This window comes from Cetorhinus maximus, chromosome 20, assembly GCF_964194155.1.
Source record: "Cetorhinus maximus chromosome 20, sCetMax3.hap1.1, whole genome shotgun sequence".
Taxonomy (NCBI): domain Eukaryota; kingdom Metazoa; phylum Chordata; class Chondrichthyes; order Lamniformes; family Cetorhinidae; genus Cetorhinus; species Cetorhinus maximus.
The window spans coordinates 14,385,627-14,408,825 of NC_135898.1; the positions used below are offsets into that span (position 1 = coordinate 14,385,627).

At 43.5% G+C, this 23,199-nt stretch overlaps 1 protein-coding gene across 1 annotated transcript in view; it reads left to right on the forward strand.

Annotated features, from left to right (window-relative positions):
- Positions 1-4,367: 4,367 nt before the first annotated feature.
- The window catches only part of nudcd3 (NudC domain containing 3), a 33,867-nt gene continuing 15,035 nt past the window's right edge, over positions 4,368-23,199 (forward strand). Inside the window, exons 1-4 of the mRNA XM_078565544.1 lie at positions 4,368-5,214; positions 10,851-11,170; positions 17,148-17,271; positions 20,288-20,431. Of these exons, the coding sequence (XP_078421670.1) occupies positions 5,017-5,214; positions 10,851-11,170; positions 17,148-17,271; positions 20,288-20,431 (786 nt within the window). The 5' untranslated portion in view covers positions 4,368-5,016. The remainder of the gene's footprint in view (positions 5,215-10,850; positions 11,171-17,147; positions 17,272-20,287; positions 20,432-23,199) is intronic.

Below are 23,199 nucleotides of genomic sequence, written 5' to 3' on the forward strand. Positions count from 1 at the left end.
AGAATTGTTACAGCATAGAAGAAGGCCATTTTGCTCGCTGTGTCTCTGAAGGAGCAATTCACATAGTCCCATCCTCCACTTTCTGCCTGTGGCACTGCACATTCTTCCTTTTTCAGCTAATAACCCACTTCCCTCTTGAATGCCTTTATTGAACCAGCCTCGCTATGACCAATGTTTGAATCTTGTAGTTACTTGGTAGGATCAGTGGACATGCATGACCTTCAACTACTCCGAATCCACCCATCAATGTATTCCAATCATGCCTCCTATTCACACATAACCCATATCTCAACCCTGTGATTTCTCCACGGATTATCAGTGGTACCTGGTCCCCAGCTAAAAAGTCAGTGCGGGGGCGGGAGAAGGAATAAAAAGCCCAGGGGATAGAATGGATGCCCTGCAACCATTTAACAGCTAATTGGCCTTTTCTAGTAATACCGCATTGAGCGACCGGTGAGTTATGTTAACTGGATGTGGCGATGTTGAACTAGGTGAGTGCTGTGGAAGTGTGTGGGACAATTACAGATAATCACAGGTACAGGGTTGGCCATGCAGACTTTCCGGGGGCAGTGGGGTAGGAGAGGGAGTATTTGTTCCCAACCTTGCTCTGTACATACCCCACAATCCGCAATTTGGCTTCCACGTCAGACTGGACATGGCACTGACCTGGAGACGTGCTATGGTGCTCACACTGCAGTTAACGCACAGCAACCATAAGAGATTCCCTCTTACTTCTCTCTCTCCCCCTCGCTCTTCCCTCCTCTCCCCCTCTCTCAGGTATCGCTAATATTTCAGCAAGGTTCGTATTCTGTACCTTTATAATGAGGTAACTGGAAAGTCAGCATTCTGGCAGATCAGGTGGCTGTTGGATTGAGAAAAATGAGCTGCACTCATCTCAGTTCTTTTACAACTCTCCCCATTTCAAGTAGCTGAGAAGCATTTGCATTTCACCATTGATCATAAAAAGAGCCATAATTTTCCAGCTCCACATGCTGCAGTGACTTTGCCACTTTGCTCTATATTGTCTACCAAATTTCTTGCGACAAAATTTTCTTCTTTTTGTCTTCAGCCACTAATTTTCAGACCTTGTCTTCGGACACTCATCCCTGGATTAGGGCTATACCAGGGAACAACAAAGTGGAGATTGGGAAATTTATGATTTGGTCCTGAAAGCACAAATTTGGTTTCAGCAAACATTTACAATTGCGAATTGACACTCTATTCCTCGTACTGAAGTTCACAATATAATTTTTTGTGGTGTTTGTGATTGATTATTGTTTCTGTCTATTACTCTATGATTTAGAACATTTTGCTAAATTTTTCTCTCTGGGTGTGTCTTCATACCGCATGTCCTTCCCTTGTTCAGGTTGTGTTAAATATGACAGTTTACCTCGTCAGATTTGGGTTGGTTTGCAACCAAAACACTAACTGATTTGCCCTTCCCACTGATGCCTCCTGCCCTGCTTGAAATGCTTTTGTGGATTTCCAGCCCCTGCAGTATTTCCCTTTTAACACTGTCCAGAAGTTTCAGGAATTTGATGGTTAGGGTTTTAAAATGTTAAGCAGAATAGCATTATGTGAATCAAACTGCTGTGCCATCTTTTCCCATTTGAGGGCAACATGAGCACAGGGCACCTCAGCAGCTGATTGTGAAAGGTCCAGACCAATCATCCTTCTTGAAGACAAATTAAATTACATTGAAATTAGCAACAATGTGCAAATCTGGGTAATTCTGCAAACGAAGAAATAAATGTATCTGAGTAAATTAATTTGACAAATCTAGCTCATCTTTTGGCATGTATCCACTTAAGCTCTCCCTACGTAAAGCCTTTATTTTTAAATTTCAACCTCCTTTTTAATTGGATCCATCTTTGTCCCACTGCCCTGCACATGTATTGTAACTTAATGGTGTTCAGGATGAAACATTCATTTTTACTATGCTGTATCCGCCTTTTGGCATATTTTGAGTGTCAGGGTAGAGTTGGTGTGAAGTTGGTCTACTTTCGATCATCAGTAGAGTGATGGAAGGGGTCATCAACAGTGTTATCGTGCAGTACTGGCTCAGCAATAACCTGCTCACTGACGCCCAGTTTGGGCTCCGCCAGGGCTACTCAGCTCCTGACCTCATTACAGCCTTGATTCAAACATGGACAAAAGAGCTGAACGCCAGAGGTGAGGTGACTGCCCTTGACATCAAGGCAACGGTTGACCGAGTGTGGCATCAAGGAGCCCTAGCAAAATTGAAGTCAATGGAAATCAGGGGGAAAGCTCTGCGCTGGTTAGAGTCATACCTAACACAAAGGAAGAAAGTTGTGGTTGTTGGAGGTCAGTCATTTCAGCTCCAGGTCATCACTGCAGGAGTTCCTCAGGGTAGTATCCTTGGGCCAACCATCTTCAGCTGCTTCATCAATGACCTTCCTTCCTTCATAAGGTCAGAAGTGGGGATGTTCGCTGATGATTGCACAATGTTCAGCACCATTCATGACTCCTCAGATACTGAAGAAGTCCATGTCCAAATGCAGCAAGATCTGGACAATATCCAGGCTTGGACTGACAAGTGGCAAGTAACATTCGTGCCACACAAGTGCCAGGCAATGACCATCTCCAACAAGAGAGAATCCAAACATCGCCCCTTGATCTTCAATGGCATTACCATCACTGAATCTCTCACTGTCAACATCCTGGGGATTACCATTGACCTGAAACTGAACTGGACTACTCATATAAATACTGTGGCTACAAGAGCAGGTCACAGGCTAGGAATCGTGCGATGAGTAACCCACCTCCTAACTCCCCAAAGCCTGTCCACTATCTACAAGGCACAAGTCAGGAATGTGATGGAATGCTCTCCAATTGCCTGGATGACTGCAGTTCCCACAACATTCAAGAAGCTCGACACCATCCAGGACAAAGCGGCCCACTTGATTGGCACCATATCCACAAACATTTACTCCCTCCGCCACCTAAACACAGTAGCAGAAGTGTGTATCTTTTACAAGATGCACTGCAGGAATTCACCAAGGCTCCTTTGACAGCACTTTTCAAACCCATGACCACTACCATCTAGAAGGACAAGGGCAGCAGATAGATGGGAACACCACCATCTGGAAGTTCCCCTCTAAGTCACTCACTATCCTGACTTGGAAATATGTTGCCATTCCTTCACTGTCGCTGGGTCAGAATCCTGGAACTCCTTTCCTAACAGCACTGTGGGTGTACCTACACCACGTGGACTGCAGTGGTTCAAGAAGGCAGCTCACCACCACCTTCTCAAGGGCAACTCAGGATGAGCAATAAATGCTGGCCCAGCCAGCAAAGCCCACATCCCATGAATGACTAAAAATAAAAGTGCGTTTGGTTCACTCCGTCTCCAATTAAAAGTGAAAACAGTGCCAGGTTCTGAAGAAAGCTTGGGAGAGGGTTGCTGACTACAAATTCCTTCATTAGCAGTTCCGTTTAATTTCCCAGCCTGAGTTTTAGACCTTGTTCAATAGTCTGTGATATTCTTTGGCTTCTCTTATAGGACATATATGGCAACTCATTATTGATTTAAGATCAGGGGTATTTAGGATATATACGGCACAGAAACAAGCCATTCGGCAAGCTCTCCCATCAGTGTCTTCTGGTATTTACGCTCTACGTGAGCCTCCCTGATCTAAATTCATCATCGTAGCTCTCTATTTCCCTTCTCCCTCGATGTGGTTGTCTGAGTAAACATCTCCAACTTCACCAGTTTTTCCATGCCCTCGTCTGTTTCATCGCACCCACCACCATTCACCCCAGCCAGGCATAGAAGACCCCCGAGGCAGGAGCTGAAGAAGAGCAGATGCTCTCTCTCCCTCTAGGATAAAAGCAAAAGGCTGCGGACGCTGGACATCTGAAACGAGAACAAAAAATAGCTGGAAAGGCTCAGCAGGTCTGACAGCATCTGCGGGGAGGAAGACAGGGGGTCTGGGGAGGAAGACGGGGGTCTGGGGAGGAAGACAGGGGGTCTGGGGAGGAAGACAGGGGGTCTGGGGAGGAAGACAGGGTCTGGGGAGGAAGACGGGGGTCTGGGGAGGAAGACGGGGGTCTGGGGAGGAAGACAGGGGTCTGGGGAGGAAGACGGGGGCCTGGGGAGGAAGACGGGGGCCTGGGGAGGAAGACAGAGGTCTGGGGAGGAGGACGGGGGTCTGGGGAGGAGGACGGGGGTCTGGGGAGGAAGACGGGGGTCTGGGGAGGAAGACGGGGGCCTGGGGAGGAAGACGGGGGTCTGGGGAGGAAGACGGGGGTCTGGGGAGGAAGACGGGGGTCTGGGGAAGAAGACGGGGGTCTGGGGAGGAAGATGGGGGTCTGGGGAGGGTCTTCCTCCCCGCAGATGCTGTCAGACCTGCTGAGCCGAAGACTCTGATGAAGATACTTTCTGTAGTCAGCCAGACAGCAACTTGCTGGTTTTGTCCTTGGTCTCAGCGCTGTCTCCGGGAGCCTTGCTCTGCGCATTGTCGGCTCCTGTAAACCAGTCTTTATATGCGCCTCATGTTGAATTCTCGGTTTGGAGCAGCGCGAGTGGGGATGCGGGACTCTGTCTGGATCTTCCAGACTCCCCTAAACTTTTAATGATCGGGGACCTTTCATTTTTTTTTTTGAAAAGCGCGGGCGGCTTCTAATAACGAATGTGGCGCCAGCGAAAAGTGTGGAATGAGCGAAAGTGCAAGAAACTAACGCAAAGTCCGGGAGCTGCTTCCATCAGCCGCTTCCCTCCATCCGCCCGCCCGCTCGCCCGGGAACTTTCATTTCGGGACCAAGCGGTCGGGGGAATGTTTTTGGCGGTGGGACGGCGGAAGTGGTCGGGGGGAAGCCGCCGGAAAACGGAGCGGGGGTTTTTAAAGGAGGGGAAGATTAAGGATTGTTCGCCCCGCTCAGGCCGGGATCCGAGGCTCAGGAGAGGCCGGGATCCGAGGCTCAGGAGAGGCCGAGGCTGAGGCTGAGGCCTGGTCGGTGGGTGGTTCACCGCCCCCCCCCCCCCCCGGCTCGGAGATGGACGGCCCCCCCGAGATGACCGAGATGTACGACCAGGCGCTGCTGGGCATCCTGCAGCACGTCGGCAAGATCGAGAACTTTCTGGAGGTTTTATTCGGGTTCCTGTACAGGAAGACCGACTTTTTCCGCCTGATGGTGCTGAGGGAGGACAGGCTGGGGTTCCCGCCCGGGGTGGCCGAGAAACTGGCCCTAAGGGTGAGTGCGGGGCTCGGGGTGAGCACCCAGACCGCGAGATGATGACAAACCATGGGCTTGGTGTCCAGTCGCCCCCCTGGCTCCGCGCCCTCGCCCCCCCCCCCAACCTGGCTCCGCGCCCTCGCCTCGCCCCCCCCCCCCGCCCTGGCTCCGCGCCCCCCCCCCCCGCCCTGGCTCCGCGCCCCCCCCCGCCCTGGCTCCGCGCCCTCGCCTCGCCCCCCCCCCCCCCCCCGCCCCCGCCCCCGCCCCCCCCTGGCTCCGTATCCTCACCCCCTTTAAGTCAGATCTCCAGTAACAAGACAGCCTCATTTAATCTCTAAAATTGACAGCTCCAACCCTGCCTCAGCTCATCATCTGCTGTTATTCCTCATTCATTCATCTGTTGTCACTAGACTTGTCTATTCTAGTGTTGTAGCCAGCCTCTCATATTCTATCCTCCTAAAACTTGAGCTCCTGCAGATCTCTACTACCAATATATCCGAACTCTTTCATCAAATCCCATTCAGTCATCACCCTTCTGCTCACTGACCCATGTTGATCCCCTGTCCATCTACGCCTCAATTTGAAAACTCTCCTGTCTTCAGATCTCTATATGTGGCCTCATCTCCCCCTATCTCTGTAACATGTTCCAGCCCCACGACCATCTGAGTTAGACCTGCTCCAATTCTGGTTCTTGCACTGTTCCAATGGTAATTGCTCTTCCAAAGAACTGTTGGGATCTGGAGTACTGGGATTCCCACCCGAATATCTCTGACTCTCTACTTTTTTTCCCTTCAATGCTCTGCTTAAAACCTCCCTGACCTTTCCTAATATCTCTTTATTCAGCTCAGTGTCAAATCAGGTTGAAATTACTCCTGTGAAAAAGCTTGGGTTGTTTTACTGCATCATAAGCGCTATATAAATACAAGTTATTGTTACTGCATGTCACTAATTGGCTGATGCCTGACTGGCAAGACCAGCGATCTCAGCCCAGACTGGGACATCTGGGACCTTCTTGGGATTTGTGGTTGAGGTATTTATTAAATAGTTTCCGCATAAACACATAGGCAATCAAAGTAATTAATTACAATTTACTGTACAGGCTTCCCAGGTGAGGAGCACAGAAATGCACACAGCCGAGCATTGGAGTTGATGATTGACGGCATGTTCAAAAGCAGTAGAGATTACTTATGAAGCTGTCAAAGGCCCCATTTTAAAGAAAGGCCAGAGAATAAGTGACTATGCGCAAGAAAACTACTGACCTAAAACAGTAAATGATGTAAATGGTCTATGGGCAGAACTAACCATGCAAAACAATGGGGTCAAAGGTACACATCTCTTGGAGTATTTTGTGCAATCTACTTTTACATTTGCACCAGTGAGTGTTCAGTGAAGTTATTCAAACTGAGGGGCTTGGGCCTTGCACCCTTTTACTGAACTGTGACAGGGATACAATAATTATATTATAATAATTAGATTTAATGTCTGGTCTATTTTATTCGGTCAGTTTAAGAGGTGTATTTATTGGTGGGTTGATTTGTTGGGTGGTGCCTGAGGCACGTGGACCATTCTCAAGATTGGAATGGTTGATGCACGTGCAACTGCAAACAATTGGCAGCAGTGATAGTGAGGTGGGGTATTTGTGGAGCCCCCTAACTAATTTACCATGACTGAGGAGATGGTTTCCTTGAGGGACGGGGATGGCAAGATTCCCTGAAGGATAGGATGGGTGAGATGCTTAAAATGGATAAGTGTGGCAAAATGGCTGTTACAATTATTTGATGCAACTTATTATTGGAAAGCTATATTTTGTGCTAAAAATGAAGATTCACTAGATTTGAATGAAAATTGTTATGGACTTGGTTTTCCAGACAGGTTCAGAAGAAACAGTGAACTTTATTTACAGGGCTTCAGCAGCAGTTACATGCTTCCATCAAGACCCACAACTAGACAAAAACTCCACCCCTAAAGTTCCCTGCGCTTAGGGCTGATTTGTTCACACTGTCACATGAATACGACACTATTATATATATATAATATAAGTCTTAAAGCTACAGTTACTACATTCCTTAAAGCGACAGTTGCTCCAAAAATGTTTTTGAAAAGCTGTCTATTATGACACAGCTGACGGTAAAGGCTGAGTTGTTCAAATCCCAGAGGGAAACTTGAAATAACTGTCATAACCAATTTTTGCAATTTGTATGTTTCAAGATGCAGGCTTTGAGTTCAGTTATAATAAGACCACCAAGTCTCAAGAGGTTTTATAAAAACTAAATTAAACAGACCCCTGGCATAACACACCCTGGACAGTTGCGTTCAAAATTAGTTTCTTTCAGCTCTGGGTCCTTGTAGACAGCGGCTTAAGGCTTACAGGCTGGAGGCTTTAGATCTTAGAATCCCTCTTCCTCTTCGCCAACAGCCTTCTATTCCTTTATACATATTTTCCTCTTTGAATGCAAATTTTCTTTGTATCACTATGTATTTTGAACTTTACCTCTTCTAATAATAAGACCCTTTCATAATACCAATTTTATTAGTAAGCTTTGAAAAAATTAAAAACATTATTTGGCTCCTTCTGACTAGGTATAATATTTCACCCATTCTTTTGAACGGTTTATTTTAAAATGCAAATTTCCCCCTTGAAATCTTTGTTTCTAAACTTCCCCATGTTTACATAATTACCATTTCAAACCTTCTTCTCTTGTATACATGAAAGCCCCTAGACCAGCTGGTTTTAATCCAATTAAGACACACGTATGTACATAGACACAGACACCACTAAACTCTACTTTAAAATAATTTCCATTAACATTATTATATCTTCTTGACAGTGTCAGGTGAATTAAAAGAATATGTCAGAGTTGGTTCCATTGATAAAGAAGATAACTGTCTCTACCTTCCAGAGTTTTGACACAGTCGAACTCCAGTAGACATGCCACCACACAGTCTTGGACTCAAAGAAGGAGCAGCACAGAGATCTCAGCGGGATATAGGGATGGAAGAAGTTACAAAGATAGGAGGGATAAGGGTGTGGAAATATTAAAAACAAGGAGAAGAATTTTAAAATTGAGGAGTTGCCAGACTGAAAATTTATGAAATCACCATACTGGTGCAATGTGGGATGTTCTTCCGGGCTTACAGCTTTAACCCACATTCAGAAAGTGCTTGAGCCGCCCAGGGGTGGACCTCTGATTTTCCCTATCACTTAACGCCTACTTGAAGTACATGGTGAATCAGTAATATACTTATTTTAGTATATCATGTTGAAGGATTCATTTAATTGCAATTTATTCAGATGCAATGTTGCTATGAAAGTTGAATCTTAAGTGAGGACTTTGTCAGGGAACAAGATTGGTAGTTATAAAGTTGTTTTCTTCAATAATAGATGCTGAAATTATAACGGGCATATTTTAATGAAATAGTGTTTATTCCTCAAATAGTACTAAGCTTATTAGATGTAAAATCTGCTTTTTCAACTGTGGAGAAAACAATTCCCAATTAGCCTTTTGTATTCTGTTACTATAAACAAATAACAAGCCCAGACTATTGAAAAAATTTGTACTTGGATTCCTTGGTCTTTTTAAATGCATGGACAGCTTTACGTTGCCTTTTGCAGAGGGAGACATTTTGATTCTGTTTAAGTTTTTGGTGAAAGAATAACTTGATATTCCTGTATTGAAAGAAATATTGTAGCAATAAAGAATGAAAATAAATAAATAAATCCATACAAATGTGACCGCAAATATTTTGCCTGTCTCCGAGAGGACAAGTATTTCCCTTTGCTGAGCTGCCTTCCCACATCTCTGAATCAAGAAGTTTGTATTGATGGACTTGCCTTGTGCTATTTGCCCAGGTTACACTGTCAAGCAAACAATAAAATGAACCTTTCTGTGGTCTGACCTGCTTCTCACCATGGTCCCTGAAAGCTATAGAAGTGGACTTAATCTGCCATAGTTGATGGTTTTGGACTTGACATCAAGATGAGCAAGGTCACTTTTTATTTTTAAAATCTTTGAAAATTGGAAGTTGTTTGTGCTGACTTTGAGACTTTGAAAGTTTAGAAACAAGCAGCAACCAGTGTGCTAAATATTCTGGGACTGTATTGTCAAAAAAAAATCCTTTAAAAGAAAGTCTTGCATTTATATTGCTCCTTTCATGACCAATGGATGTATTAAAGCGCTTTATATTTATTATTCTGTGACCTCAGCTTATTTTAGATCCTGTGATCTTGTGTTTTGTGATGGTACTTTGTGATTTCATTCAAACCCTTTACAAAACTCTGATTGCTGATGATTGTTCTTTCATTTTTAAGTCCCCTACACAATCACCAGTTCTTTGTAGATTTTAATATGAATATTAGCCACCAATTTAACTGTGTTGGAAATCATTATGTTCAATGCAATTCAAGTCAATCACATCTAACATTAGGATGCAGATGTTCCCACATGCACTTTCAAAGAAGAGCATGACCTTGGACTATGACATCAATCACACAAAAGTTCTTTCAAACACTGAAGTATATGGTAACTTTGTTGAGCGAGAAGCTTGCACGGTTTAATTTAATGCTTCAACATGATTTACTAAAAATAAGTATATTACTGATTCACCATGTACTTAGGTAGTGTTAAGCCATGGGGAAAATCAGAGGACCACTCTTGGGCTGCTCAAGCACCTTCTGGATGTGAACTGAAGCCATAAGCCCAGAAAAGCAACCTCTCTTGCACCAATATGGTGATTTCATAGACTTCTGGTCTGGCAGCACCTCAAATTTAAAATTCTTATCCTTGTTTTCAAATACCTCCACGGCCTTATCCCTCCTATCTTCGTAGCTTCTGCTTTCCCCATAACACCCTGAGATCTCTGCACTGCTCCATTTCTGGCCTTTGGCACATTCCTGATTTTAATCACTTCATCTGGTGGCAGTGACCCTCTTTGAACCTTAGCTTTTTAAACCAAACCTTTGGTCATCTGTTCCATTATCTCTGTAATAAAAAAAAAACCAAAATCCTAGAATACTCATGTCAGTTCTGATAAAAGGTCATCCGCCTGAAATGTTCACTCTATTTCTCTCTCTACAGATGTTGCCAGAGCTGCTGAGTATTTCCAGCATCCATTGTACTTTGCATTTCAAATATCTCCATATCAAATTTAGTTTGATTGTACTTCCAACTTCTGGAGATATTTCCCAATGGTGCTATGCAAATGAAAGTCATTGCTGATTTCTGAACAGTTCAGTACTGTAAAATGATACCCATAGGTTCTGAATTTAGAGTCCCCAAACTCATTTTGCATTGTATCCGAGTAATTGCTGAGGCTTTTATTGCCTCAATCTTGGGAGTGGCTTCTGCAAGGGAAAGGGCCAGATTCTTGTTAACTATTTCAGCTAGTCCCTCTACCAAGATTTGTCATTTGACTTGTTAGTTGGGCACACATTGTTTTAGGAATATAGAAACAGGTGTAGGTCATTCAGCTCCTCCAGCCTGCTTTGCCATTCAATGAGATCATGTCTGATCTGTACCTCAGTTCTATTTCCTCACTTTAGCACTGTGTCCCTTGATACCTTCACCTAGCACAAAGCCCAGTGAATTACAATCTTGAAAGCAAATGGGCCAAGTGCAGCCTATGTTTTTATAACTTTGTGTCATTTTGATTTAAAGGCTTTCAAGAAGTTTGAACGATATTCCATTGAAGATAATGAGAAACGGGTGAAAGAGCTGGAGAAGAAACTGAAGGACAAGAAAATGGAAGAAGAGAAGACATGTGTCCCACTCCTTGGCCAGGAGGTGGAGATTGAGTCAGCAGCAGAGGAGCAACCTGAAGCAGGGGCAGCAGAGGCGGCTGGACAGAACACAGTGAGCGCAGAGAGAGATGACCAAGAGACGGTGGCAGATTTGGAGCAGCCTGCAGCTAATGATAAACAGCTAGAGGGCACCGTTGCTGCACCAGTTGTGAAACAGGAGCATTTGGAACCTTCCAAGTATGTTTATTCTTCAATAAAATGGGGAATAAGAATCAACATCCACCTGTGTAATAGTTCTGAGGATATGGGTATTAACAGTCTTTTTCAGGAGACCCGAGGTTGGTTGGTGCCTCTGCTTCTCCCTGTTCATACTCGGGTTCCACCTCACTGCACCAAGCAAATGTGGCAGATTCTCTGCTGCATTGCAGATATTACTTGTCATGGGGTTTGACTCAGTGTGACTGTTCCCTTCTTTAGTGTTTATATTTGACTGAATCCGTGTCCCTGATATGACAGCTTGAGGGACTCTGAAAGGAATAGGAGAAAAGACTCTTAAAATAGAGTCAACTGGATCCATTTTGGAACTAATAATGAGGAATGGCAATATCAATTAAGTGGTATAATTTCAAAGGATGAGCACAGAATCATGGAATCACATGATGATTCCAGCACAGAAGGAGGTTATACAAATATACAAAACAAGAGCAGAAGGAGGCCATTCGGCCCCTCGAGCCTGCTCAACTATTCAATAAGATAATGGCTGATCTGTTTGTTTCAAATTCCACATTCCTATCTACTCCTGATAACCGTTAGATTCTTGTTAGGCAAGAGAATCATCTTTCTCCGCCTTAAAAGTATTCACTGACCCCACCTGCACTGCCTCCTGAGGCAGAGAGTTCCTAAATCGCATGACCCTCTGAGAGAGAAAATATTCTCCTTATCTCTGTCCCAAAAGGGTGACCCTTAATTTTAAATCAGTGCCCCCTAATTCTGGACTCACCCACAAGAGGGAACATCATTTTGACGTCCAACTTGTCAAGACCATTCAGGATCTTATATACTTCAATCAAGTCACCCCTCACTCTTCGAAACTCTAGTGCAAACAAGCTTAGCCTGCCCAACCTATCCTTATAAGACAACCTGCTCGTTCCAGGTATCAATCTAATAAACCTCCTCTGAATCACCTCCAACATATTTACATCCTTTCTTAAATAAGGAGACCAAAACTGCACACAGTATTCCAGATGTGGTTTCACCAATACCCTGTATAACTGAAGCAGAACATCCTTGCTTTTATGTTGAATTCCCCTTGTAATGAAGGATAGCATTCCATTAGCCTTCTTAATTACTTGGTGTACCTGCATACTAACTTCTTATGACTCATGCACGAGAACACCTAGATCTCTCTGCACCTCAGATTTCTGCAATCATTCTCCGTTTAAGTGATAGTGCTTTTTTATTCTTCCTGCCAAAGTGAGACACTTCACATTTTCCCATATTGTATTCCATCTGCCAGATCTTTTCCCACTCACTTAACCTATCTATATCTATTGGTAACCTCCTTATGTCCTTTTCACAACATGCTTTTCTACCTATCTTTGTGTCATCTGCAAATGTAGCTAGCATGCCTTTGCTCCCTTGATCTAAGTCATTGATATAAAATGTAAAAAGTTGAGGCTGCAGCACAGATCCCTGAGCGACTTCACTCGTCACATCCTACCAATCAGAAAAACACACATTTTTGCAGACTGTGTTTTCTGCCAGCCAATCTTCTGTCCATGCTAACACCTTACCCCCTACATCATGGGCTTTTATTTTCGCAATAACCTTTGATGTGCCACCTTGTCAGATGCCTTCTGGAAATCCAAGGACAGTATGTTCACAGGCTCCCCTTTATCCAAAGCGCATGTTACTCTTTCAAAGAACTCCAATAAATTGCTGAAACATGATTTCCCTTCTGTAAAACCTTGCCACTTACCTTAAGTTTCTCTAAGTGCCCAGCTATAACTTCCTTAATGATTGATTCTTACATCTTCCCCACGACAGACATCAAGCTAACTGGCCTATAGTTTAATGCTTTCTGCCTCCCTCCCTTCTTGATTAGAGGGATTACATTTGCAATTTTCCAGTCTGATGGAATCTTTCCAGAATCCGGAAAAATTTGGAAAATTAACACCAACAGATCTACTAACCTGTTAGCCACTTCTTTTAAGACCCTAGCATTAAGTCCACCAGGACCTGGAGACTAGCCCGCAGCTCTGTCATTTTGCTCAGTCCTGCTTCCCTAGTGATTTGTAATTTCATCAAGTTCCCCTGTCCCTTCCACCTCCCGATTCATACTAATCAGTGGAATGTTTATGGTATCTTCTATAATGAAGGCAGGAGCAAAATATTTGTTTGTTTCATCTGCCATTTTGTTATAATCTACTATTAACTCCCCATTATCACGCTGTAGAGGACCAACACTCACTTTACTTACTCTTATCCTTTTTAAGTACCTGTAGAAACTCTTGCTATCCATTTTTACATTTCTAGCTAGCTTCCTCTCGTACTCTAATTTCTTCCTCTTGATGAATCTTTTAGTCATTCTCTGACCTGCCACTCAATTTTACACGGTTCTTTGCCTTTTCCTTAGATTTGATGCTTTACTTCTTCAGTTAATCACGGATGGTGGGCCCTCCTTTTAGAATTTTTCTTTGTACTCAGAATATACTTATTAAGCCTATTTGGCCTGTCATGTCTCTGCTGGCTCTCTGCAAGAGCAACTCATCTTGACCCACTTGCCCACCTTTTCCTTGTAACCCTGCAGATTTTTTTCTTTTCAGATAAATTATCCAATTTTCTTTAAAGCCCTTAATTGAAACTGCCTCCACCACTTGCTCAGACAGTGCAATCCAGATCTTAATTGTTCACGTGTGTTTAAAAAAAAAAAAGTCTTTCCTAATGTTGCTGTTGTTTCTTTTGCCAACCACCCTCTAATTCTGGATCCTTCTGCAGATGGGAATAATTCCTCCCTATCTACTCTGTCCAGACCCCTCGTGATTTTGAACACCTTTATCAAATCTCTTAACCTTCACTTCTCCAAAGAGAGCAGTCCCAGCTTTTCCAACACATCCACTTAACTGAAGTTTTTCATCCATGATAAGGTTCTCGTGAATCTTTTCTGCACCCTCTCTATTGCCTCCACATTCTTCCTAAACTGTGGTGCCCAGAACTTGAATAATGCTCCAGTTGAAACTGAACCAATGTTTTATACAGTTTTATCAGAATGTCCTTGTTTTTGTACTGAAGGTCCCCCTATTTATAAAGTCCAGGATCCTGTATGCTTTGCTAACTGCTATGTCAACCTGTGCTACTTCAATGATTTGTGCATATGTACCTTTGGGTCCCTCTGCCCCTTTAGAATTGTGCTCTTGAATTTACAGTGCCCCTCCTTGTTCTTCCTACCCAAGTGAATAATTTCACACATGAACAGAGAGATCTGGAGATTGACACACACAAATCTTTGAACATGGCTGAATAAACTAATAACAATGGTTAGTCCTTAGCTGGAGTATTATGACCAATTGTGGGAAAAAACACTTGAGGAAGCTTGTCAAGCTCTTAGAGAGGATGGGAAGGATATTTATTGGAATGGCACCAGGAATGAGAGACGAGAGAAGTAGTATTTTTCTCTTTAATTTGGAGAAGTTTAATGGGAGATTTAGTAGAGTTGTTGAAAATTGTGGAGGGTTCTGATACAGTTCAGGACAAAGAGAGTGGTATATGCTTAAAAGTGTAGGGCAAGACTAGAATACATAATGAGTACTTTGTATGGTGTTTACTAAGGAGGAAGAATCTGATGAAGTGTTGGTAGACGTGGAGATAGTCAAGGTAAATGGATGGGTAAAAATTGAGGGAGGAGGTGCTGGAAAGTCTGACTATGTCAGTGGCTATATGGCCTGGTCTGGATAGCTTGTATCCCAGGTTGCTCAAGGAAGTGCAGGTGGAGATATTGGAAGGGGTTACCAAAGATTCCCTGTCTTCCCTAGATCTGGGGAGGTGTCAGAGGATTGGAAAGAGGCAAATGTGGTACCCTAATTCAAGAAAGACAGTTCTCGCAACTATAGGCTAGTTAGTTTAACATCAGTGGTGGGTAAGATTTCAGGAAAAATAATCAGGAAGAGATCAACTTGCACCTGGAGAGGTTTGAGTTAATTAAGGATAACCAACACAGATTTGTAAAAGGCAGATCGTGCTTGACTAATTGAATTTTTTGATGAAGTAACAGAAAAGGTTGATGGGAGGAATACAGTGGAGGTTGTCTATATGAGTTTTAAGAAAGCATTTAACTAAGTACCACATAAAAGTCTGGTTAACAAAATAGGCACTCACAGAATGGGGGGGGTCAGTGTGGACCTGGATGAAAGTTTGGTTTAGGGACAGAAAACAGCAAGTTGGCATAAATGGTTCAGCTGGAGGATGGTAGACAGTGGTGTTCCCCAAGGAGCAATCCTAGGACCACTGCTGCTTTTGCTATGTATCAATGGCTTGAATATTGGAATACAGAGTAAAATTTCAAAATTTGCTGATGATACCAAACTTGGAGGAGTTTCAAGCATGATGATGATACAAATCGACTGCAACAGGACATAGATAGACAAGCAGAATGGGCAGACAAGCAGCAGATAGAATTTAATACAGATAAGTGTGAATTGATGCATTTTGGCAGAACAGATAGGGAGAGGCAATATGGTAAAAACAGGTTTAACATGGTCCTGTTTAATATTGTTTCTTTTTAAGTTTATGTGGCCTGTAATCTCTCTGACCATCATGAGATTCGTTTTAACGTTATTTCCTGTGTGACCCGATTGATGCCATTTTGGAGCGCCTCTGCTGTGCTCTAACTTTCCAATTTGCGGCCTCTCCCTGTGCCTGATCGTTCGACTTGTGGCCTCTCCTGTGTGCAACCCACCCTTTTACTGAACCTCCCACTCCCTGGTCACCTTCTCACCATTTCCGTCTCCCAAACCTACGTTCCTGTTCAAGTTCCAGATCTAACTGATGCCGGAGCTCCGCACTTATTGAAGTGTGGGACCCGATGGTGCAGAAGTGTCCAGCTAGGACGATTAGAACCCAAGTCTTTTTTTGCATGACTTGAAGCTGCTCTTCCTGCCTCGCCATTCGTCTCCAGAGTGAGGGTTCAGGAGAGGGATGCGAGAGCATATAAATAGATGTGGGAGGAAATGGCATGTATTAGAGAATTATTATTTAAAGGATAAACAAAAAGATTTCAGATTTCTTTACATTTACAAAATGAAACCCCAACAAAATTGAGCATTTCTGCATGGCTTAAATAATTGTGCACTGAGTGACTTAGCATTTTGGATCTCTGACTATTGGCTAGAAAGCCAAGAACTAAAAAATACACGATTGGAGCAGAAAAATAATTAAGGTAATATAAATGTTTTATTGTACCACACTTTGCTAAATGTACACAATAACAGATATAATTCATAAAATTTAGGGGAATGTTTTCTGAATGTTCATGAAATTTCTGGCCAGGAGGATATGAATGCAGAATGAAGAAGATTTTTGAGAAAGATTCTGTGTTTTGTTTATTTATGATACAACACAGACCCAGTCCCATTCATGTAAATAAATGTACAACTTCCCACAATGATTAAGCTTGTGGAACAGTTGAAATATCCATTGCCCTCCTCTCCAGCTACCCAAACTGGGCACATTGCCGGTGCACACGCTATGTTGAGCCTCTTGATAGATATTAAGGTCCCTTGATTGGGACAAAAGTAGCCTACTTGACTTTTTTCAAAACACTACTGGGGAATTGCAACGAGTTAGCACACTGTTCTCAAATCTCTTGGTTTTGAATCCTGCCCAGCTGATGAGTTGAAACTGCCCTTTGCTGGATGTCAGAGTGATCTGTGAATGGTGTTTTGGCACAGCTAATATAACATTTGGTTGGTGTGTGTCCACACGACAAAATTATTTCAATTTGGCCCAATCTTGGGAATCGTGCTTTGAGCAAATGGAACTGTCATACTGGTTCAGTGGGGTTCTTGATACAGATGGCGCTAGCTGTACTCTATAAAGAATGCCTCTTGACATTGGGCACTTGGCCATGAGCAAGTCACAGCCAGCAGTGTTATCACCTTTTTACAGTTTTAGGAACGACATGCTGCCTGTGATTACTTGTTTGTTGGTTTATTTGCAGGAAAAGTGAGGAAAATTCTGACAGCTACAATGGGGCTGTGAGGGACAACTACACTTGGTCCCAGGATTACACTGACCTGGAAGTGAAGGTGCCAGTGTCCAAGGCGATTGTGAAAGGAAAACAGGTATTAGCTAATCTCATGCATTCTACACCAGATTCCAACTTATTCCATTGATGTTATTCATCCTGTTGATGTTATAGGTATGACTGGTTCAGAATTCTTGGCTGAGAGAATCAAAATTTAACCTTGCCAAACTTCCTGATGACTAAATAGGCCAAGGCTTTGTCCAGTGCACCGCAAAGCCATCCATCTGAAGGTCCCAGATTTGATTCCTGATCTGCACTGATCTTGGCTGTGACAACAGTTTGGGTGCTGAAAACGACTTGTGCTGCTGAATACTATCCAGCAATGCCTGTTGGAAAACTGTTGGCTGTAATCAGAATCAAATTCTGGTAGAATAAATAGCTTGATGTTACTCAGCTTTTGGGCAGACATAAGAATAGTCTCCTGGATGGGGTACAGATAGTCTACCAGTGCCTAAGAACTCAGGAGAAATTGATGCCGTCAGGAGGAGTGGGTGGAAAATTGTGCTGGTGAAGTAAGACTGGAGCAGGTCAAGTGCTGAAGTCTAAAACCTGATTGAGTCAGAACTATCTGACTTGCACACCCAAAACTTGAGTGCAGGGAGTGTCGGTGCACTGTTTCTCTTCAGTAAATGTTGTTGCTTGTGCATGTTTGGTCAGCAATAGTGGTCCAGGCAGTAATCTGCTCAAAACACAATGTTTTTGGCAAACTAGATTATTGGGATTAGATTGTAGTTATGACCTGAGTAGATTTCTTTCAGGTGGGGCCTTATGGCTTTGTGGTTCAGCATTGAGAGTTATCTGGATCAAATGGAGTTGGGCTACAAGTAAACAGTCCATAACTCATTGCAGCTGGAAGCTGAATGTTAACAAGTAGGTAAACTGTGACCTAGGTTAATCCTTGCACAAAAGGCCTTAAGCTTTCGAAATTTCTTGCTACTGTTTTGGATTGAGGAGATGGTGTTCGTTTGTGTATTTAATGTTAGGTGCGTTCCACCAGACTTGACAAATAAAGACGATATGACATTCTTGGTCTTGCTCATTCATTAAGTATTGGTCCTTAAAAAGTTGGATGGGTCAACATTTCATGCAATACCAGTTCTGGCCATCCATCTTGGCTAAATTGGTGGCACTGTGAGTTGTATGTTTGAGTCCCATGACAATTTGAATTGGAGCTCATGCAGGTAAGGTGAGAGGGGACACTACTTGACATCAAGGTAACATTTGACAGTGTGTGACATCAAGGAGCCTGAGCAAAATTCAAGTCAGTGGGAATCGGAGAAAACAATAAGCTAAACGAAGTCACACCTAGCACACAGGAAGATGGTTGTGGTTGTTGGAGCTCAATCGTCTCAGCCCCTTGACATGGCTGCAGCCGTTCTTCAGCAGTAGTGCTCTTGGCCCAATCATCTTCAGCTGCTTCATCAATAACCTTCTCTCCAGTGTAAGGCCTGAAGTGGAAGTTGTTTGTTGATGATTGCACCGTGTTCAGTACCATTCATAACTCCTCAGATACTGAAACAGTTGGTAGACAACTTGGGCTGATAAGTGGCAAGTAACATTCATGCCACACAAGTGCCAGAGCAATGACCATCTCCAACAAAAGAGAATCTAACCATCTCCCTTTGATATTCGATGGCTATGTGGTTGACCCTTAACTGCTCTCTGAAATCGCCTAGCAATTAGGGATGGGCAACAAATGCTCATGTTGCCAGCACCGCCCACATCCGATGAAAAAAAAATAATTACCATCGCTGAATCCCCACCTGAGGGCTACCATTGACCAGAAACCTAACAAGCCAGCCACATAAATGCTGTAGCTAAAAAAGCAGCTCAGAAGCTGGGAATTCTGCAATGAGTAACTTACCTCCTGGATCCTCGAAGCCTGTCCACCATCTACAAGAAGCAAGTCAGGGGTGTAATGGAATACTCTGCACCTTCCCTGGATGAGTGCAGCTCTAACATCAGTCGAGAAGTTCAATGCCATGCAGAATAAAGTAGTCCACTTGATTGGCATCCCATCCACCATTGGCGCACAGTGGCAGCAATGTGCACCAGCTACAAAGATGCACTACAGCAACTTTTCAAGCCTCATTCGACAGTACTTTCCAAATCTGTGACCTCTACCACCTAGAAGGGCACAGGAAACTGATGGGAGCACCGCCACCTGCAAGTTCCCTCGCAAGCCAAATACCACCCTGACTTGGAACTATGTCATGTTCCTTCTCTGTTGCAGGTCAAAAACTTGGAACTTGTTTTCTAACAGCACTGAAGGTGTACATACACCAGATGTGCTGCAGTTGTTCATGACGGTACCACCATCACAAAAGGGATGTACAAGAAATGCTGATCTTGTCAGCAATGCTTGATGCTTAAAAATGATGCTGCACTGTTGAAGGTACTGCTTTTTGGACTGACTCAATTTTGATGATTCAGATTGATGTTCAAGATCCCTTGGAAAGATTTTTTAAAAAAGAAGGGAGTTCACTCTGTTCTGGCCAAATACCTGATCCAAGTGCTATTATCAAGTCTGTGTAGTTACCCCCATTCCCAAATTTTGTGGCACACATTAGTTCCCAACACAGGATGGGCAAAAGGCTCATTACCCTGCAGTTTTTTTCTCCTTCAAGTATTTATCCAGTTCCCTTTTGAAGGCTATTATTGAACTTGTTTCCATTTACTAATCAGGCAGTGCATTCCAAATCCTAAAGACTCACTGCATATCATTGAGTGACATTCTTTTGTCACTAGCTGCGAGAGATTGATTTTAATTTTTATAAAATTAGACTTTCTTCCATTCCACTTGAAGGATGAAGTGCTACCATTTTGCTTACTGCCTTAGTTTCATGCTCTCAGATCCAGAAAAGAATAATAATCATAGATTTAAAACTTGCAAAGGCTGGGAATTATCAGAACTCTGATAACTGAAGGTAAATGTGAAATTGCAGTACTATATTTCATCTAAACCTTTTGGACTAACCTAAAATGCAATTGGGAAGTGGAACTGATGTGTAAAAATGAAATGATTTGATTTTATCCTTTGTGTTTGCATGCAGGTTTCTGTAGACATACAGAGCAACTGGCTGTGTGTGGCTGTGTTTGAAGGAAGCGGGAAGCGAGTCATAGTCGATGGAAAGCTGACGCATAAAATCAACACCGAAAACTCCATGTGGAGCTTAGAACCAGGGTGCTGCATCTTGGTAAGACTGCTAACATGTTACATAGAATATACAGACACAGGCAGTTCAGTCCGAAAGGTTCAAGCAGATGTGAGTGCTCCACACACCTACGTGGAATGTCAGCAGGGCAAGACTGAAGAGATGTTGCATAACCTCTAATGTCTGATATCCGTGTGTGCACAATTTCCACCAAGCTCACTAGCTAGTGATTGGAAATGTTGACCTAGACAAGCAATGTTCTGTTGCTAACTTGGATATGCTGATAGATTTCTATTTCACAAGCTGGAAATCAGGCCAATGACTTCCTCTTTTTATTAGTCACCAGTATTGACTGTGTGTACGCACTGGAGCAGCAAGACAACTTTTATTTCATATTAGCGTGCAATATATTTCTTATTCATACAATACCTTTCAGCATTTTGAAACTGTTCAAGTATGGCTATGTTTGTATAAGTCAACGTGATGCTCCCATTGTTCACAGTGAGGTGCTGGACAGGTGAGCTGAATTGAATCTCCGCTTTGCTGTGGTTTGTCTGTTCAGAACATGATATCCTGTACTGGAATAGTTAAAATGGAGATATGGGGATGAAGAGAGGAGAGTGAGTGGGTATATGGCGCAACTGGGGTAGAGGGTATAACTCTGGAAATGATTATGGTTTTCTTGTTTAGGACACTGTGGAATTCCTTGTTGAGATCCTCTGTTGTGTTTTTTTAATTTATCTGATCTTGGGCTTATGTGCATCACTGGCATGTATTTGTTGCCCATCCCTAGTTGCCCTTGAGAAGATGACTGTGAGGTCCTTCATGAACCATTGCACTCTTTATGATGTAGGTATGCCCACAGCCCTGTTAGGAAATGAGTTCCAGTATTTTGACCTAGTGTCAGTGAAGGAATGGCAATATAGTTCCAAGTCAGGATTGTGGAGGGGGACGTGCAGGTGGTGGAAATCCCATGCGTTTGCTGCCCTTGTCCTTCCTGGCCGTTGAGATAACAGGTTTGCGAAGTGTTGTTGAAGGAGCTTGGTGAGTTGCTGCAGTGCATCTTATGGTACACACACGGCTATCATTGTGCCCGGGCAGTGGAAGAAGTGAATGTTGAAGGTGGTGGATGGGGTGCCGATCAAACAGCTGCTTTGTGGATGTTGTCGAGCTTCTTTAGTGTTATTCGGACAGTATTCATCCAGGCAAGTAGAAAGTATACCACCCCTGACTTGTACCTTGTAGATGGCTGGCAAGCCTTGGGTGGTCAGTACACAGCAAAATTCCCAGCCTAAGCCTGAATGCTGTGTCGGCCTTGCAGCATGCAGGCACGGACTCTTTCAGACTGTCGTGGAATTGCAAATGAACTGAACATTGTGCAATCATCAGTGAACATCCCCACTTCTGATCTTATGTTGAAGGGAAGGTTATTCATCAAGGAGCTGAAAAGGTTGGACTGAGAATACTACCTGAGGAACCCCTGGAGCAATATCCTGGTGCAGAGGTATTTGGCCTCCAACAACTGCAACCATCGTCCTTTGTACTCTGTGTGACTCCACCCAGTGGAAAGTTTTCCCCCTAATTTCCATCGACTGAATTTGCTCAGGCACCTTAATCCACACTCAGTCAAATGGTGCCTTGGCGTCAGAGCAATCACTTTCACCTCACCGTTGGAACTCAGGTCTTTTGTACATGCTTGGACCAAGGCTGTAATGAGGTTGAGAACTGAGTGGTCCTGGTGAAATCCAAATTGAGCATTGTTGAGCATGTTGTTTCTGAGTAAGTGCCACTTGGTAGCACTGTCGACAACACCTCTCGTTACTTTGCTGATGATGAGGCTGTAATTGTGTGGGTTGAAGCTGTCCTGCTTTTTCTGGATAGGTACGTACCTGGGTAATTTTCCACATGATTGGGTAGATGCCTGCTTTGTAGCTGTACTGGCTTGGAATGTGGTTACTTCAGGAGCCCAAGTCTTGAGTACTGCAGTTGGGATGTTGTCAGGGCCTTTGTTGCATCCAATCCCTTCAGCTGTTGCTTGTTCTTTTGTGGAGTGAATCGAATTGGCTGAAGACTGGCATCTATGACGCTGGGGATCTCCAGAGGAAACCAACATGGATTATCCATTCAGCATTTCTGGCTAAAGATGGTTGCAAATTGTTTAGCCTTGTCTTTTGCACTTATGCGCTGGGCTCCCCCATCATTGAGGATGCAGATATTTGTAGAGCTGCCTCCTCCAGTTAGTTGTTTAATTGTCCACCACCAATCAGGACTGGGTGTGGCAGGTCTGCAGAACTTTGATCTGAGTTGCTATTTGTGGGTTCACTTAACCCTGTCTGTAGCATGCTGCTTCCACTGTTTAGAATGCATGTGATCCTGTCTTGCAGCTTCACCAGATTGGTATCTCATTTTTAGGTATGCCTGGTTCTGCTCTTGGCATTCTTTCCTGCGCTACTCATTGAACTAGCTTTGGTCCTCTAGCTTGAGAGTAATGATCGAAGGAGGGATATGCTGGGTCATAAGATTGTAGTTGAACACAATTCTTCTGTTGCTGATGACTCTCAGCTCCTCATGGATGCCCAGTTTTGAGCTGTAGAGATGTTCTGAGTCCAATCCATTTAGTACGGTAGTGCCACACAACATAATGGCAGGTATCCTCAGAATGAGAATGGGACTTGGTTTTCACAAGGACTCTCTTACCAATACTGCGGTCACTCCTACTAATGCTGCCAAATATTTGTGTGGATGAGGTCAAACAGGCTTTTCCCTCGTTTGTTCTCTCGCCACTTGCTATAGGTACAATTTGGCAGCTT